Source organism: Scleropages formosus, chromosome 6 (assembly GCF_900964775.1).
Source record: "Scleropages formosus chromosome 6, fSclFor1.1, whole genome shotgun sequence".
NCBI classification, from domain to species: domain Eukaryota; kingdom Metazoa; phylum Chordata; class Actinopteri; order Osteoglossiformes; family Osteoglossidae; genus Scleropages; species Scleropages formosus.
Window position 1 is genome coordinate 26,183,871 of NC_041811.1, and position 20,035 is coordinate 26,203,905.

At 36.7% G+C, this 20,035-nt stretch overlaps 1 protein-coding gene and 1 non-coding gene across 2 annotated transcripts; one reads left to right on the plus strand and one right to left on the minus strand.

The window, feature by feature from the left end:
- Positions 1–478: 478 nt before the first annotated feature.
- lman1 (lectin, mannose-binding, 1) lies at positions 479–14,908 on the minus strand. The gene is made up of 13 exons (XM_018748256.2): positions 14,662–14,908; positions 11,588–11,742; positions 11,363–11,470; positions 10,928–10,989; positions 10,640–10,739; positions 9,476–9,599; positions 9,300–9,358; positions 9,042–9,174; positions 8,581–8,768; positions 8,401–8,471; positions 1,446–1,599; positions 1,198–1,319; positions 479–955 (listed from the first exon to the last, which is right to left on the minus strand). Exons 1-13 carry the CDS (start codon positions 14,870–14,872, stop codon positions 919–921), a joined length of 1,524 nt encoding a protein of 507 aa, XP_018603772.1. The 5' UTR covers positions 14,873–14,908; the 3' UTR covers positions 479–918.
- A 1,714-nt stretch (positions 14,909–16,622) lies between these two features.
- trnag-gcc (transfer RNA glycine (anticodon GCC)) lies at positions 16,623–16,693 on the plus strand. Its single transcript has one exon. It is a non-coding gene; the product is annotated as a tRNA-Gly (tRNA).
- Positions 16,694–20,035: the final 3,342 nt, after the last annotated feature.

The window sequence follows — 20,035 nt, forward strand, 5'->3', positions numbered from 1 at the left end:
AGTGTTTCTAGTAAAATTAAATATATAACTTACCAAAAGAAAAAAATTATTCTGCTGACCATTACTACTCCCATGTTTAGGAGACATGCAACTAGCATGTTACATGTAGGTTTAATTAACATTAATACCTTTGCAAACTTTCTAAAATAAAAAAAAAAAAAAAAAAAACTACCCATTGTGTTTCTGTGCCACGACCAATCAACACGGATTTGAGGACAGTTTACTAAATGAATAAGAATATTTATAAAGATTCAAATGGAATTCAAACCTAATCAGGGAATTTTAAAGGAACAAACTATGGAATTCTTGGGATACATCAGATTATATGAGAACTAGATGTTTCACTGTACTATGATGGTTGATATCCAACATTGTTACATATGTATTTTACATATATACTGTAAGTGTAAATATCAAAAGAATTAAAAATTAGGTATTCAGAAGCATTATGTAACTAAAGTGGATACAGTAACATTTGTTTTTTGAGAAAAAACATTTTATTCTGGCAAGTTCTTAAACATTCAAAAGATACATTCAGGGCCTCTGGTTTTAGAATGAATTTTGCATTTAGAGGAACTAACAAATTCCTTTAAAAACAGGAAAAGACAGTGGCTGACATTTAATTTTGCCACTTTGCCTTAACCCTTACTACAATTCAAATTACACTGGTTTATTACAGCAAAGGTATTGCATATTATTTTGAACCGTTTATCAAGATTTACACATGTAATTAGTGGCAAGCATTCATTTACAACCTGTACAACTAGGGTCGAATTAAGAACTTTAATAAAAAAAAAAAAAAAGTCCAACATGATCTCAAGTACAATAATTTACAAATTGAAAACAACCAGAAATAAACAATGTATTATGAATTCCCTCATTTACAGATTGTATTTCCTTCCAGAGGGAAACACATCATCAAAAGAATTTCTTGGCTGCTGCTTCTTGTTGACTTCTAAAATAGGGGGGAAAAAAAAAAAAAAGTAAACATGGGAATAAAACCATTTTGCTGATCATAAACTTTCCACTGGAAAACAGTCAGCTTGCTGTAAAGAATGTTCTACTCTCCAAAAAAATAACATCCTACAACAAAAAACTGAAGAGCAGAATAATTACAATAAAGTATTAGATTAATTTTAAATTCAGAACACAGAATAACAAACTTAATATAACGTGAATTTATACTACCACACTCACCTGTAAATGACATAGCCAATGAAGAGGATGGACTGAATCACCATAAAGACCACAAAGTGGACAGTGGACAGACAAGATGGCATTGGAGGCAGTTCAGGGCACTTCACCTTTTCACTTGGATTCTAAAAGGAAAATCATAGAGCGAAATAATCTGGCATCATTAAGAGATCTTCTCCAACAGAAATATTAAAGTTTCCAGGATGGAAGGACTGCATTACGCTACTGCTTAAAAGTACACAGGTCCTAACCACATTGCGTTGAATCAAGTGTTCGACATTCCTCTTCACTATGTGTAGGTGTTCCTTGATGTCATTGATGTGCTGGACAGTCTCATATGTCCCAGCTGCATTCCCTTGGTGTTGCAAGGACCCCACTTGCCTTAGAGACTCTGCAAATGAGTTTCTGAAAGACAAACACCAAACATAATTCGTACTGAGGCACTATTATTCAATTTCATGCTTTCACTATTTTATACTTAAAACTCCTCAAGAGAATGATCCTTCCTAATACTCAGAACTGCAGCTTTTCCTTTTGTTAGTGGATGGTTTCTTAACATTCTACTGTTAGAGCTCTTGAATTTAAAGTCACAAAAATAAGTGACAGAAATGCTCTTAGTTCTCTTCAGAACTATAATATGCTTAAAAGGAGCAGGAAAAAAAAAAAAAAAAAACATTACTGAAATATTTCAAGAACACAAAATCATGACTGTTGATCTTTTTTTCCCCCCTCTCATCACAAACCCAGACTTGTGTTTGCATTTTATTCATTTAGTTGACACTTTTCTCCAAAGCAACTGATAACATTAAGTTACTTTTAAGGATTTACCCATGTATTCAGTTTTTTTTTTTTTTTTTTTTTTTTTTAAACTTGAGCAATTTAGGGCACCTTTCTCTGACAACAGCAAACAGGAATTATAAATCTGTTTGGATGTATAAATTATTTCCATGGTTTACAAACACTATGTGTAACTCCGTAGTACTGCAGCAACTAATTCTGAAAAAAATAAAACAAAGGATGGGTGATGTTAGAAATTTTTTTCCAGCCTTCAACTTTTATTTGCAATTGTTTTGGTAGTGCTCCTGTTTCACGGACATATTGGGTAAAATCCCAAAAACCACAAAAACACAGACAGCCCTGTAGTGACACTTTCACTGTAAACAAAGTTTAGAAGAATAAAAATATAAAGCTGTCATAAGAGCACTGACAGATCAAAAGAAATCTGCAGGAACAATTCAATAATTCATTTTACTATTTTCATGTTAAAGTGAAAAAGATTACTGTGAATCATCACTTTCATCACAACACTCCTAGAAAGCTCTATATCCTTCCATGGTCAAAGGGGGGAACTAAATGACCATTACAGTCATGAAAAGAAAATTAAATAGCAGCTAAAATAAAGCTGCTCTCCAGACATGTATTTTCTCCACAAACATATATTTTAATTAGCACTACCTATATGTTTGATTTTCTTGTGCCAGTCAGGATTTATAAAAGATTATAAAAACATATTTTATGCTGTTTTTAATCCTAAACCTAATAATAATCATGCAAACATGATTTTTATCATTTTGAACGATTATCTTAAGTTACTGAAGGGTCAGCTTTGTGTTGCATTATGAATGAAAGTATCGAACTCAGTGTCAGATTTTTGCCATGTGACATCTGCTAAATAAGCTGTACCACTGAAAATGACTTCTGCATTAATAAAAAAAAAATACCTAAATACAGAGCATTTTACAAAATTATACTACTGTCAGTAAATGCCAAGAAAACTAAATACAGGTGGTCAAAAAGACTATTCAATTTTTACACAGTATTCATTTTTTTTTTTTCCCCAAACTGACTTTTATACAATTAAATTGTTTTAATTTATTTAATGCTGCCCTCAACAAGGTAACACAAAACAAGAGACCTCAGACTTTTTTTTAAAACATGCAGTGAATAAATTTACAGCATGATTCATAGCACTAGTTCGTGAGGAGATGTACACTATTTCAAACTTTTTCATTTGGTCCTTCACAATCAGAGCATCCCACAGCAGTGATCTTCAGCGTGACTTGTATGTAATATACTACCCAGATGCAGTGGTCACTCTACAAAGACACAGCATTCAGACTACGAATGCAATGTTCCTTACTATTTGTTGTGTGCATGGTAAACTATTTTTGTACCAAATTTTTTGCTGTAGAAAAAAAAGTCATCAATAACTACAAAGTCAGATGATTCAAAACAATAAACCAAACTATAAGATTGTTGCTGATGCCATTTCTTTTCACAACAGGGATACAGTAACACTATATACTGGGCTGACAGGAGCAGGCAGTCACCAGGCAATTCACACATTTACATTTATTCATTTAGCTGAGGCTTTTCTCCAAAGTGACTTACAATGTGAAGCTACTTACAATTATTTACTCATTTATATAGCTGAGTAGTTTTACTGGAGCAATTTAAGGTAAGTACCTTGCTTAAGGATACTAAAGCTGGAGGTGGGATTTGAATCTGCAACCACTGGGTCCAAAAGCAGCAGCTCTAATCGCTACGCTACCAGCTGGACCCCTACACAGAGTGTTGTGTGAAATCTGTGATGATTGGAAAACAGATGATTTATGTACTCAAAATTTAGCTGTGTGTGCTCAATGAACTGTGTGTGCCCAAAAGTGCACAGCACAGTGAGAACATTGCAACATACTGTTCCCCCCCACATCCACCTATCATTTAAACTATCTTACCCATTTATTATAATATGCATTTATTTAAATTTACAGCGAGCTCAATTACTGGCTTCACACGGGACGTTCATTACAAGGACGAATCTAAAAGCACCTTCACAAGTGAGAAAATGGACCAAAAGACCTTAAAATGGGCCAGATACGACAGCAAGTACCAATAACTGAAAAAAGTGGTACTTACGACATAAAAATACTCAGGCATACAATTTTTAAACACACTAAACATGTTGTCTGTGTACCCAATATGTAATCAGGTGGAGCTTGTCCACATTAACCATGATAAAACTAAATACATTTATCAAAATCATTAACCTGGTTTCCTTCCCTTTCAGAATTCTACATGGTCGCCTTACTTAGGAAAACCCAGAACAAAAAAAAAAAAACAAAAAAAAAAACCCTTTTTTCCTCATTTTGGAGCCTGTAAGACAAAGTAAGAGAATTTTTTTTCCTCTCAGTGGTTTCTTTTAAGTAAATCAGGCCCTCCAAAAAAAACTGCATTAATAATTGCCTAACAATATATAAATTTAACATAAGAATATATCAGGAATTCTCAGTCAAAAATGGAGTGGGCAGGGGGAGCCTTTCATAATACACCATACAGATAAGTCAAGCAATAATTTCAAAATATCAAGGAAAGTTATTTATGGCGCAAACGTTTTAGATTGTAAGCATCTTTAAATGTACAATCAGACTTTCCAGTGCAAAACATTGTTCTGATGAATTTTTGTTAATATGAAAAAGGTTTTAACCTTTTTAATAAAGTGCACATCGTCAAATTAAGATCATGTTTCTGATTTAATTACAATTTTGTATAGCATATTATTACTGCCAGGAGGGAGTAATGATTTCTTGAGAAATCTTAAGATGATTAAACACACACAAAGATTTTGACAAATGTAACTGATTGAAAAGAATAAGTACACCCTCCTTAGGGAATTGCAATGACAAGAAAGCAATCAGATGGAGATCGTGTTCTTCTCTGTTATGAAGGATATATTTAAAAACTGCACACTAATCCTTTAAGGATACAGACTACTAAGATGCTGCTTTCTCTTCCAAGCCATACCACATCGTGAACCAAAGAACACGCATCCCCTAAGACACATCAGACCAAAACCAAATCAATTTTATTTTCCCCTTACACACAGAAGAAAAAGATAAGTCCAACAAATTTATTAGAAATAAATCTCCCATAAATAAGTGAACATTTATTAAACATCTAATCTTTATCCAAGGCCAATGACCTACTTAGAAACCCAAAGCCCGCTTGAGGAATAGCAATCATGACGCAAAGAAAATAAAAGCCACTGTTACCCAAAAGGGTGAAATATAAATTATTTTATAATCTACAAGGATAAAATAATTCAATTTATCAGCCAAAAAAATACATCAATAAAAAGCAACTTCAAAGCATAATTTAACAACTAAACAAGTAAAATTCCACTTTTTTTCCATGGCTGCGCATCAAACATGAAGCGCTGTCTTTGAACAGACTGGAATATCCAATAAGAAAGTGATTTGTTTTACACACTATTATTTGTGTGTGTTTTATGTTGAAACAATACTTTCAAAAAACAATTTTAAAGTACATCATACATCTCTAACAACCATTCTTTCTGAAATTCTTAATGCCATATTACTGTCTATGAGTAATTTGTGGCGAGATGTACACATGACCACCTTTCCAGACACAGTTCCTAATAAACACTACCGGTCAAAAATTTTAGGAGACCCCCATTTTTCCAGTTTTTATTGAAATTTAAGCAGTTCAAGTCCAGTGAATAACGTGAAATGGTACAAAGGTAAGCAGTAAACTGCCAGAGGCTTTTTTTTTAAAAAAAAAAAAAAAAAAAAAAAAAATTAGGTTACCAAAAACTGAAAAATAATGTACATTTCAGAGTTATACAAAAAGGCCTTGTTCGGGGAAGTAGTAATGGGTTAACAACTTACAGCTGTTCTGCAACAATGGAAGTAAATTAAGCCTTGAAAGTTGATGCTAAAAATTCCTACAGGTGTCCCAACTTTTGTTGATTACTTACAAACCCTCTGTCTCTATAAAAGCAGTGCTGGAACAGACTGTGTTACTACAACCCTCTTAAGCTTTACTTTGACAGTACTGTACTGCAGGAAGTAGTGTATTGCTCTCATAATGGTGAGGAAAAAGGCAATTAACAAGGGTTATAATAGGCTGTCTTCCTTTAAAAGTGTAGGTCTTTCCTTTAGAGAAATTGCAAAGAAAGCCAAGGTGTCAGTGAGTAGTTTCCAACGCCATCAAAAGGCACTTTGAAACAGGAGCAAACTCTGACAGGAGGAGGTCTGGCAGACCCAAAGCCACAACAGAATCGGAAGACAAGTTTCTGAGAGTCAACAGCTTGCATGATAGGTGGCTCACAGGACAACAGCTTCAAGCACAGCTTAACACTGGTCGAAGAAAGCAAGTCTCCGTTTCAACTGTGAAGAGAAGACTTCGAGCTGCAGGTTTGACAGGTCGAGTGGCAGTAAGAAAGCCATTGCTAAAATGGCAAAATAAGAAAAAGAGGCTTGTCTGGGCCATGAAGCATCGCCAGTGGACTACTGAAGACTGCAAGAAGGTCTTACGGACCAACGAATCAAAATTTGAAATCTTCGGTTCATCACCCAGGGTTTTTGTACGCCGTTGAGTAGGCGAAAGGATGGAACTTTCCAAACGATATCTGATTTCCGTTGTAGAAAGAATGTCACGAGTGTGTTCGGCTGTTATACCTGCAAAAGGTGGCCACTTTGATGAGTCAAAAATTTAGATAAAATTTTGTTAAACAAAACGATTCCATGATTTCTTTTTTATGTCCAACTGTTTATTTGTTCTATGCTTTAATTTCACAGTCTATTGAGACAAAGAAACAAGAACTGCGTAAATTTCAATTAAAAATGGAAAAATGGAGGTGTTCTAAAACTTTTGACCGGTAGTGTATTTTAGTAACATTATTAGGTCACGGGGTGGACTCACTTTCGTTAACTGCTTTTCCTTGTCAGAGTTATGGCGGTCTGGAGCCTATGCTGGAAACACTGTGCATAAGGCTAGAAATGGCATCCATCACATGGGATGCCAGTTCATTGCAGAGTACTCGGAGTGCGCGCGCACACACACAATCTCAGAGTCACCAATCAATCAAAAATACATTGGACTATGAGAGGAAACTCATATCCAAGCTCCACACAGCCTGAGATGAATTCCAACCTATACTCGAACACTCCAGGTGCTGTGAGGCAGAAGTGCTACCTGCTGTGCCACCATGCTGCCAGGAAAAAAACTCAACTGCAAAAACAATGATTGTGTAATGAACCTAGTATAAAAGAAATTAAAACAATGCAACAAGTGTTTAAATCACACTGATTATAGTTCAAAGTAAAAGCTTGCTATACCAAAACTGTACAGACAATATTTTTTTTAATGAGAAATGTATGAGAAGTAGCATAAAAGTTATCCAATGTAAAATTTGTAAGTTGGGGGAAAAAAAAACTTTAGTTATCGAATAGCATGTATAAATCAAAAATGTAAAAGGTGCACCCATCCATTTAATGATGTTACAGTATTTTATAGACTACCTCTGGCGTTGATTTTATTTTACATATTTCTGTAAATACATAACTATGCAATCTACTAGCTGTGCTATTAAATACAAGCATTTTGACAACTAATCTCATAGTGTATAAAGCACCTTCAAGGAAAACAAAAGAAAGATAAATGTTTTTTTCAATGGGTACAAAACACTACTGATGTTGAATTTTCTAAAGGTATTTAAATATTTTAAATTTAAATCAGGCTTAGTATTATTACAAGATTGTCATTCAAATTTGTTCATACGCTATACAGACAGTCAGTATTTGAAGTCCTAATCTGATTTATTCAAAGGTCAATTGAACAGCTGCCAGGCAGTAAAAAATGAATATACAATGTTCACATATTTAGCATACTTAAAGCAAAAGAAGAATTTATCTGTAGACCGAGCACCTTTGATGAACAACTAGTTTTTAAAACCTACCGACAATGCCGTACACCAAATAAAGTACTGTTAAAATTTGCTAATCCCTCAATTTTACAGGCAAAAGCCACAAATCACCCCTCCAAATTGTTGCCAGTCACTGAGTGTCATCCTCTGGCTGGATTACACAGTTAAGCAGAAAGCAAAATATGTTTTAAAGGCTAAGATCAAAAGATATTAAAAAAGTGCCCATACAGTGCTCTTTTGTCAGATGAAGGAAAGACAATGGTTGGGGGATTTACTAGAAGCAACTGAGCAGGGAAGACAAACAAATATTAGGACAGATTATTTGAATGAAAATACCTGCATAAAATGAATATTACAAGAGACTAGCAGATTGAGACATTTGTTGTTCTGCTCTGTTATGTTGTTTTTCTTGCTTTTCTTTCAAATTTGATACCTTTGGTATATGAACGAAAACAATAAAAATGGTCTGGTCATGGTCTTACCTCAGTTCATTTAGGGTTCTCAGCACTTCTTGCTGTGTGTTAATTATCATATCAAGATCTTTCCCAGGAACCTAGAAATGGTTATTTATTAGATAAAGATGTTGTTATAAAATAATTACACACGTTGATGAAAAATAAATAAGAAAACAAAGAAACCAGGAAATTATTCTCAGGCCTCACCTGACCAGGCTGACCTTGTGCCCCTTGCTTTATAATTTCATCACTCACTACAGTGACGTAGCGGCGCTGTTCATCAAGGATCACGGCCAATTGTCGATGGAGCTGCTTAATCTCCAGGTGAATCTGACTCTGACCCTCAAAGATTTGCCGGATCTCACGGTCGTTTACGCTCTCGTACAATTCCTCCACTAAACAGGGAAAATTCACCAAAGCAATCAGAAGTGTCAAACATAATTCCTGTCATTTAACATGTTAAATGTAATTCCTGTGAGCCTTCCAGTTGTAGCTCTTGCATGCATTAAAGAAGGATATCCAAGAGTCACTTGGAAGCCAAAGTATAACTTGCTTGATCCCTGAAATTGTTTAAAATTTAAAGGAGGGGGGAAAAAAAACCAAAATATAAACAAATCTAAAGTAAGGAAATTGGGGAAAAACATTAAATTCCAAATAGACATATTTACCCGGTTCACCCTGAACATCTGGGTGTTCTTTCTGAAAGGCCTCTTTCTTTTTGTCCAGCTCCTGCTGAAAGTTCTCGAATTCTGCTCGATACTTTTCTTTCTCTTCCGTTGGAATCTCAGCCTCAGGTGGTGGCTTTGGGGAAAGAAAATGACAGAATCTGTTTGAATTTGCCAACACTAACTAAAAGTCGAATCACTCTTAAAACCTTTATGGAATACTGTTTTTATAAATAATATGAAAGAGTCACAAGTACATACTGGCTGCTGCCCAGGCTCTGTTAGACTGAACAACAAAAATGAGAGAACATCGTGATCATCTGGAAAAGAAACCATTTTTAAAAAAAGTTAGCTGCAGAACACATTCAATATACTAACTACCAAATTCATTTGAAGACAACACAAGCAGATACTGTCTGGAAAAATTGCAAAATTACCTGCTACGCCACCAGTAGCTGCAGAGATTCCAAAATATCCTTCATATGGAATTACCATATTATCAATTTTTGCACAGAGTTCATAGTCATTCCTATCAGGAGTGAAGCCATTATTGATCATGACCTGTTGGAAATACGGTGCAAGAGGAAATACTATGTATACATTTAATTCAGCAATTGCTGTTTTTGTTATATTCAGTAACATAAACTGGTTGCTCGACACACGAACATAATAAGATCAGGGATTATGAAGTCCATTTGTAAGCAGATTTGTTTCAAAATTCAAATTCAATTTTACAACTAAGTCACAATCAATAAAAACATAGCAATTCGATTTACTGCTTCTCCGCTAATTGAGGTTTGCAAAAATCTCATAGTTAAAATAAATTCTCTAAGACTTCATGATTCTTAACTTCAAATATTAGTATTAAAATTTATAAAACAAACAAAAAAAAAATTGTGTCACTGTCACACTGTCTGTCATTGCTTAATCAAGCCCAAAGGCTGACAGATTCATCCCTTAACTGTATGCTTTATTTAGCAGCCTCTGGCCACTTGTGACTTTACTATAAACACAATCAAAAGGTTAATAATAAAGAGGCCAGCTGATTTTTTTATAGGGTTTGTTCTCTAAATATCCTGAATAAAGTAAAATAAAAAAAAATGACAGACAATATTTTTATCTTCAATCTATATTACAATGAAAACTAATTTAAAAAAACAAATATCTTAAATTCCTGTTTAGTGCTGATCATTAACAGACTCATCTCATAAACATATGCAAAGCTCCTAACCTTGTAACTGATCATGTACACTAGTTGTAAGCACTGGGAGCAAGTTGAATTATGACTGTTCCACACTCCCATTCTGTGAGTATGTTACTACCAGCTAAAGGCTAGCTGCAGAAAAGCAGGTTGCTTTGACTCCGCAACAGACACATATTTCAGAAAACACGTGAGCTAATAACAATTAAAAATAATCTGACAAAAATATCGGCATCCTCAAAAATTCAAGTGTTCGTAACACAAGGAGCCAGTAGTATATACAGTGACACGAAAGGTGTATTTTTGACTTCAAACACAAGAAACGAAATGCAAAGTTAGCAGGAAAAATATTTATTAATCTGTAAATGAAAACAAGGAAATGGATACAAGTGTAACTCACAGTCAGTGACTTCTTGTAATATGTGACTTTTGCTCTGATGGGGTAGGGTTTGTTTCTGAAATCTCTCAAACATGTTGCAAGGGCCTGAGTTGACCCATCACTGTGTGGAAAAGATTTTATTAAAAAAAAGTAAAATAGTTAATAATTATAATGTATTAAAGATGAATAATATATTAAAAGTGAAAACTATGAAGATCATATCTTTTTTAATCTTAGTCAAACAGAAACAAGGCACAATTTATTCTGTTTGAAACAGCAAAATTCAGATTAATGATTTCTGTGACTTACTTCTGGTGGTCATAAATAAGTTTCCCATTATTCCCAACAACAATTATTGCAGGATTGTTTTTCTGTAACAAATGAAAAAGAAAAGTTTCTCTTTCTGCTACAAATAACCCCATGGCTTCATCTATTCAAAATACACAAATGTTCACGTCACTCCAAAAGGAAACAACATTGTTTGAAGTGAAACTGTTAATGTAGGAAGATGTATAGTATGAACGTGAAACCTAGAAAGAAGTGTCAATGCATCACTAAGTTTATTTCTGTATATTATGAAAACACAAATGTCAAACTTTATCTGTTCCCATATCCACTTTTCTAACAGTGTCTCTATAGCTTGAAACACAGTAAAAATGGTTCTAAAGTTGAAAAGATTCAAATTGGAAACATGATTCTAACTACCGATAAATAAATAAAAACATAAATGTGCCATCTACTGACCTTTCCATCATTATCAAAAGAGTCAAAGAAAATTCCAACACCATTCCATGAATCTGCAGCACCATAGACTGGCCCCTCAAGACCTTGTCCGGATGTGAACCAGATTGCCTGTTTTAAAAAAAAAAAAAAATACACATAAATATACACGTATATACATGCATACACACAAACACATATGATATATATAAGGCCTATAAATTGGGGGGGGGGGGAAACATAATTTACCAATCCATCTGCTCCCATTCTACCACGGCCTGAAACTCTGAACGTCACTTCAGCTTCCCAGTTTGCGAAGTTCATCTTGTTTTTTGTCCATACAGAACCCCTTTGGCTCTTCAGCGAGGTGGTGATTCGTATCTGGTCAGAACTGGGGATGGCATCTGGAACAGAACTAGTTTTCTCAGATGGAAATCAAGGCACAGAATAGCTTCTTCCTCAGTCATGTCAGTCTATTTACCACAAGGTCTCCCAGCATCTTCTTTCATCATAATTTTACTACAGGCTTTTATTATGCCCTTTTAACAAAAAATGTAAATTTCTTCATGAACCAACCCCAAGTTAAGAACTCCTGATTTTGACATTCTATTACTTAAAATGAATAACTTCTGAATGATGATTCCAAATTGAAATGAGTATATTCCAATCAGGCTAGTGGTGTGTGTGTGTATACGATTCACAACCAATCCAAGTAACTGCACAACAAATGCTCTTTACCAGTCACATTTGTAGCTCCTGTGCACCAATTCTCAATACTGCTCTATCCTCACTTCATGTTTTAACAGCTAGTAGTCTGTTTGAACACATCTCCAAGATGCTAAGACCTGGAGCTTCTTTACTGCTATTCAAGACATACAATTGCGAGGGAAACATTTGTGAACCCATTGGAATATCTGGATTTCCATACGAATGGCTCCTAAAACATGATCTGATCTTCAAGGCCCAGTTCAGATCACATCACAGCGTTTCAGTGGGACTGAAGTTAAGACTTTAACTTGGCTGTTGTAAAACACAGAATTTCTTCTGTTTCAGCCACTCTGTTTTTGATATACTTCCGTGTTTGGATCATCACCATGTTGTATGACCAAATGTATTGAGTTGTAGATCACAGAGTGACATTCTCCTGTAAACTTTCCTGATACAACTTAAAAGTGATCGATCCTCAATAACTGCAAGCTATCCAGGTCTTGAAGCAGCCACACAGCATTATACTCCTTCCTCAATGCTTCACAGCTGGGATGAGGTTTTGATGCTGGCATGCAGTGTTTTGTTTTTTCCAATCATAAACTGTGTACATTTACCAGGAAGTTCAACTTCTATCTCATCTGTCCACACCATGTGGTATCAGTAGTGCTGTGAAACATCAGGTCTTTAGCAAATTTGAGATCAGCAGTAATGCTTTTTTTTCCTAGAGAATAGTGATTTCCTCTATGGTAATCTCCCATGAACACAGCTCTTGTTCAGTGTTATTCTAAAGGAGATTTATGAACACAGACATTATCAAGCGCAAGAGATGTTTAAAGATCCTTAGTTTGTCATCCTATGGCTCTTTGTCACTTGTTTCAGGATTGTACTTCATGCCTTTGCAGGACAGCCATTCCTAGGGAGAGTTGCAGGTAGTGCTGAATTTCTTCCATTTTCAACTACCTGCCTGACTGTAGTCTGATGGAAGTTTTAAGAAATCCATGTACAACTCTTTCTAGTCTCATGAGTTTCAAGAGGTTAATGACCTTGACTGTTTAAACTACTTTTCCAACAAATACGATAATGTAAATTGTGTGCGCTATTTGTTAAGACTATTTTTATGACTAAGACGAAATTCCCACCACATTTTAAGAGGCATCCTGCAGAAATGCAATTCATAACTTCAAATGAAAATTAAGCTATTTTTGCTAAGACTGTTCATACTGCAGTCCATTCTGCACATCTGATTTAATAAATAAAGCAATGAGAGTATTGTGTAAAGAAAAGTATTGCACCAGTTGATTGGGATATCTGCCAATGTAAACCGCAATCCTAAATTTTGCTGTTAAATGCGTGTTTTCTGGTATGAAGGCAACGAACTTTGACTCACTAGCTTTAAATGTGTCAGCTTTCACGAATGGCCGTCTTGTTCACCTGCTCAGACAAGAGAAGCAGCCTTATCTATAATTTGTCTCTGGATGTACCATGAAGAAGTTGTTCCAGAAATAAATTAACTGTTATATTTTCTACTTGACAAAAAAAATGTAAACATTTGATTAAAATGTTATTCACAGATTAACATTCACATGGCTAATTAATTTTTGCCAGCAACCTTAAACAGTGGTATTAGATTATGGAACATTATGGCTAAATGAAGCATAATGTAAGACAAATATTAAGGCATGTCTAAAGCACAGAAAACTGATTTGTGTCTGGAAAAAAGTTATCCTACATTAAATTCCATATCATTAAAACTGCAACTACTATAGAAAACACGTTCCTCCCTCTCTGCCCTTTGGAACTTGTTTGTTAAATTTTAGTTAATCATATCCATCCCATATCAAAAAAGGACAGTGTTCAGAGAGTTAGCAATGCCTGAATGTACAGGTTCTCCAAAATGTTCACCGTGCTCTTCACGTGTTGCACAAGCAACCTTTTGGTGATACCCTTAACAACACAAAAAAGTTCTACGAAGGGGAGGCAATATTAACAAGATGATGAAAAACCCTTATCATGAGGTTAATAATATAAAAAAAAAAAAAAAAAAACACACAAGAATGGACTTTGACTCACCAATAGAGTCCTATCTGTGTGGTCAAACAGGAAAACAGCAAAATAACCCACAACCCCTGAAGTTTGTTAAAAACTGTTTGCCTTCATTGTACAAAGAGTGGGGAATTTGGAAGTGGAGGAAAGACTGGACATGTATCCAGTTGTTGGAGTTAAAACTCATCTATCCTGAGGCTATTATTATTTACTCTCCAGGTATTTTCTTCTGCAAACCATCCACATCAACCACATTTGCCATTCAATCTTTTGGGACACTGGCCAGTAACAGGTATTTTTTGTGACAGTTTATATTACATGTCTGTCAGAAGTGTTATGATCGAATGGAATGCACAGTTGAATTTTTGGCTGGATTGGAGGAAAGACTCTAAAAGAGAGGGTACCTAACTAAAAGCAACAGCTTGAGTTGAAAGTATAATAGAGTTCGGTCATATTTCTGCAGAGACATTTATTCCTCGATATAATACACTCATTAAAGACAAGAAGAGAAAGCGTTAATAAACTGTGCACAGCTGAGGAAGCATCGAGAGCGGCTCCTAGTTGTAACTTACTTCCAGTGTGGACCCAAAACGGGATAGTGCCGTCACTTTGGGCGAGGTGCGGTCCTTTGAAACTGTATTTGTATTCAAAACGGCGGTGCGGGGCATCTGTTGAGCCTACAGCCCCTGCGGGGATGTCCGCGTAAGTCGCATGGAAAAATAAAGAGAATATTAATAAACAGGCGGCTGCAGCCTGTCGCTCTCCAATGGACACCGCCATCATTCGGTTCCTGTGCTGACGTAGCGTTGACAGAAAGGCATGTCGGGAAGCGCAGCATGGCCAACAGGGCGCTTTCTGATTGGACGACCTGCTGGCGCAACCGTGTAATTGAACGTTTCGTTTCTGAGTGAGGCGCGCGACGGAGATAACAGCGTGTCGTTTTACCGCAGCGTTTGTGGCGACGCACTGATTTCTTTCTTTTTTTTTTTTTTTTTTTTATTTACGGCACTTGAGCGTGTTGAGGCAGCGAGTAGGAAATTGAACCATTGCACTTAGTGCACGTAGTTCTGTCATTTACACATAACCCAGTTTATGAAGCTGAAGGAAATGCGACGCATTTAAAACATTTACATTATATTTATTCACTTAGCAGACGCTTTTCTCGAAAGCGAATTACAATGAATACTACGTAGTGTTACTACTAGCCCACACATCCTTTCACCAAGTGACTTACACTAGATATGACTACTCACAATGGGTCACTCATCCATAAATCAGTGAAACACACTGTCACTCACACACTATGGGGGAACTTTGCAAAGATAACTGTAGGTTTCAGGCTTTTGCTTTGCCTTATTTACTTATGGCGTTTAACTTTAACACGCGAGCGAGCAGTAAGGAGGAGGCTGCGCCACGTCGTTACGTAGAGTTTGACCACGTGACCAGCCGCAGGAAGCCGACGTGTCCTGTCAACGTTTATTCGTTTCGCGTGCGAAGTTACTTTGTGGCTGATCAACGAAATAAACGGATTAAAATTCGATTAGCTGCACTTAAAGAAGATTCTGGATGTGTTTCCACCTCTTTCAGATCTGCCTTACAGAGATAGGCTGCATATAAGACAATTTGCATATGGGGGTCTAGTTTGTGCTTCCAGTTTATTATTTCTTATTATAGAACATGATTAGACCAAAACTGGATGGACAGATTTTATTATTAAGGCATATTCATTTTTTTAGGGACTGCGGTATGGTGTAAGTGATTTTCAAGTTACACACATACTTCTGATCGCAATTTTGTTTGTAAAATTGAGGGGTTAGTGTATACTATTTAGCTTTCAAATCCGGTCTCCAGTCAGTGCATAATAAATATGTGCAATTTTCAGGACAAGTAGTTATTGAAATTGATGGGTGGATGTTTATTTATTTATTTATGTATGTATTGTGGCGCGTAGCGCCGTGGGTTTGGATGGGGTGAAGAAGGACGTGGAGATAGCGTTCATAACGAACGATTTATTCGAACACCAGAACCAGGGAAATAATGCTCTCTGTCCGAGGACCCCTTTTCCTCCAGTACCTGCGCTTATAGCCTGCCTTAGCGCCCCTCAGCACTCCTTTACATCGGGGCAGACACAGTCAACCCACCATTTCCCCCTGAAGTGCCCCCAGCGGTTACAAACATTATTTACAGATTTCCCATAATGCAACTATTTACATTAAGCACACACTCCCTCCTAAAACAGTAACACGGGGTTGTTACAGTATGTATGTATGTATGAAAAGCCTGGATTGGTTTCTGGCCAATACACAAGATCCATCCTTCTACACATTTGGTCACACTATGGGTTGTCTGGGTCAAACCCTGGCCAAGCGTTAATGATTAAAGTGCTTGTCTATCAAAAGGCTAGCAAAATAGCTGTGATATACTATTAACAAATGGACATGCAACAGTTGCACATTGATGTTCTCAGGAACTTTTCACCTGGTGTTTGTCAAATCTCCTGTAAATATGCAAAAAATGTTTTGTAAAATGTAGCGCATTGGTGGTTCAGTGGTAGAATTCTCGCCTGCCACGCGGGAGACCCGGGTTCGATTCCCGGCCAATGCAGCAGTCCCCATTTTGTGTAGGCTCCGCTTGTAACTTGGTCATCTTGAGACCTCTTTCCTCAACCTTGAGTAAGCATTCGTAGTAAAATGCAGTTTCTGCCTTCTGGTTGTGGTATACCAGTAGAACTGGCTGTATGTCAGTTTTGGATCGGTTAGGTGAAAAACCTTGACTCCGGAGTTTTGTCAGCGTACTGTAAGCATACCGTACATTTGTGGTTTAATGGTAGATCTTCTGGCCACCTTCCAGGAGGTCTGGGTTTAATTCCCAACCTTTACAGAAGCTTACTTTTTCCATATGTTCGTACAACTTGACGAGCATCAGATCTCCTCCCTAGACCTTGCAAAATCACCAACAATGCAATGTATGCCAGTCAAACTGGTTTTAAGGTTATAAACTGGTTAGCTGTGCATTGGTGTCATGCAGTGCTTGAAGTGGGCTAGGACCACCACTTCTACATGGTGCACTTGGAGTACTGTGACTTTTTTTTCTCATTAGCTCCCAGTACTCTTTTCTTTCCCTGCGTAAGCACATTCTCTTACTGAGCTGCTCTGTCCAGCAGAGGCTGTTGTAATACGTGAAAATTCATAATTGCACTCACTAACTGTCATTATCCAGGGTACGCAAAGTTATGCAAGGGGGCTTAACCGCTGCTTTCCTACTGTTCATCTCGATCCCTCTCCAGTCCCATTCTTTCTGTTGCCGGCTAGTAGATGCAAAGAACTTTGCCTGTCTTTGACAATGTTAGCCTGGTTACAAAAGGGTCTCCTTTATTAAAGAAATACAGATTGTGAACATCAGCAATATCTCTTACAATCTTTAATTCAACATTTAATGCAGTATTTAACAGTTTGCTGTTAAGTACACCAATAGGGGGAGTACCTGACTGCAAATAACTGACTGCAATTCTTTACTGAAATTTTAATAAGAGGGCTTAATGTATTATTTCATTACAGTTGCAATTTTTAACAATGCTGTGCACAACTAAAGTTGTCCTTTCATTTGCTGCAATCTTTCCACACGCACACACAGTCTGAACCGCTTGTCCCATACAGGGTCACAGGGAGCCCGGAGCCTAACCCCATAACAGAGGGCATAAGGCTGGAGGGGGAGGGGACACACCCAGGACAGGACACCAGTCCATCACAAGGCACCCCAAGCAGGACTTGAACCCCAGACCCACCGGAGAGCAGGACCCAGTCCAACCCACTGCACCCCCCCAGATTCAGACATGTGATTCTAAAAATAAAGTACAGTCACTTAGTGCAATCCACTGGTTTTGCCAGCATACAAAACTCAAATAGCTGCATGTACAACTGATAGGGAGGGAAACTTCTCTTAAAATAAACTTTTTTAAAGATGATATAGTGAATCGCACAAGTGGTTTTATTGCTAAGGGAAGATGTGGAAGAAATGTTCCACTGCACTCTTCACTGGCCTCTACTGCACAGATGACTACCAGCGTACAACATCGATAAAATTATTTTCTTTGTTTGATCATATCCTTGAACAGCACAAATGGCACAGTGAGTTGAAGGTGCATGCAAATTTTTACAGTACGCACCTGCTGTGTGTTGCCATCTAGCAATATATCTGCTGTTTTTGAGCACTAAAACACATCTTCCTCAAATCGTCCACAATCTGTTCAAATCTAATTTTCTAAGTCACACTGAGAAAAATGTCTGAAGTTAAACAATACAACAATATCAATAATTGTATTTGTTGTTAAATGCATAGTTAATTGCTTTATACACTGTTTTATATCCTATATAAAACAATAACATATGCATACTAGATACTATATAAAATCTCAACTACTGTGACTAATGTGCTCCGAGCACAGTTTCTTAGTTCATACTTTGAAATTCTCTATTCCACTGTGACTTTCATACTTTGTTCGCCAACATCTTGTGTAAAAAATAAAAATAGTGCTGAAACACTTTTTCAAAGAAAGCGGTGCATTTTTCACAAAATGCCCATAGTGTCCGATGTATTTACTGATTGGTGTGAATTTCTTTTTTATGAAGATAATTAATGTCATCTAAAAAAGAGTTCAAATGCAGTTTTCCTTTCTCTCCGAGGAGTCCATTAAAACGATAATTGTCTCCATCAGGAGGAAACTCACATTTTCATTACAAAAGAAATGCAAATAGTGCCTGTGGGCTTAAACAATATGGTCTGCAGGAAGCGAATGGATCACTTAGAACATAAATACTGCTACGAATGACCTGTCAAAAATATTTGGTCAGGCAATTAGAGCCTTTCTAAAGAAAAGATAACATGAACATGACTGATGGTTTGCCAAGAGCCATTAAGTTTCTACTTATATGATGAGAGCCTCTGTGTTTGCAACGCAAAACATTTATCCTCTGTACAATTTAAGAATTCTGGGGGGAAAAAAAAATGGATATTTACCACAATCCAAGAACAAAAGAAAGTGGTTAACTTTATAAGTGTGACTGAGCTTAGCTCACTTAGGATGCCTCATAGCGGGGTATCACACTCGGCCACCAACAGACCAGTCATTTACGCAACAGTAGAAAAAACAAAGAGTATCATCATAGGGAAAAATCGTGAGATTGCTGCGCGCAGGCGAGTCACGTCCTATTACACCGAGCGAGCATGTGCCCGTTCTCTCTAACCTTGTATAAATGAAAATGTGTTTTTAATTGCTTATCTAATTTTAGTTGAATGCACGAACAAGTGCATGAATTTTTGTGATTATCCCTACTTTTAACACAAAAGGACTTGCGGTTCTGCAACGGAAAAATGTAAACGTTTGCAAAACATATTTCAATTCATGTCACAACTTTAATGGTATTATACTGTTTCTCTGTAAAACAAAGGCGCATGTAAAGTGGAAAAAAAAACAGCTCTTTGGAGGAAGGTCTCAAAGACTTTCCTAAAGAGGGTTCAACATGGTTCTCAATGCACCTCAGAGAAGTGCAGTTGCATTGTGTGTGCGGACTAATAGGCTTTCACTGGAGGAACTGTTCTCCCTCATTATTTATAGACACGCTAAATGGAGGCTGCAAACATTGTAGAAAAGCACCCATTATCTAAGCCAGTGCTCAACATTTCTCTGACCACCTTGCTCCCCTTTTGAGATACCTGCACGTAAGGAAAATATGTAAGAAACAAAGGCCATCCTCAACTTTCTTTTCCTCCTTTCTGTGAAAACAGGCCTATTTTAAAGCCTTTATTTGTGCAAAGCCTCTCATTAACTCCACTCATGCTGTCTTCCCCAGCTTGCCATTGCTTAAGTACCGTGTTTTGTAAAAAAGCTACCAATTAGTCCCTCATCAGCTCCAATTAGAGGAGACAAAGCCTGTGTAAAGATAACTC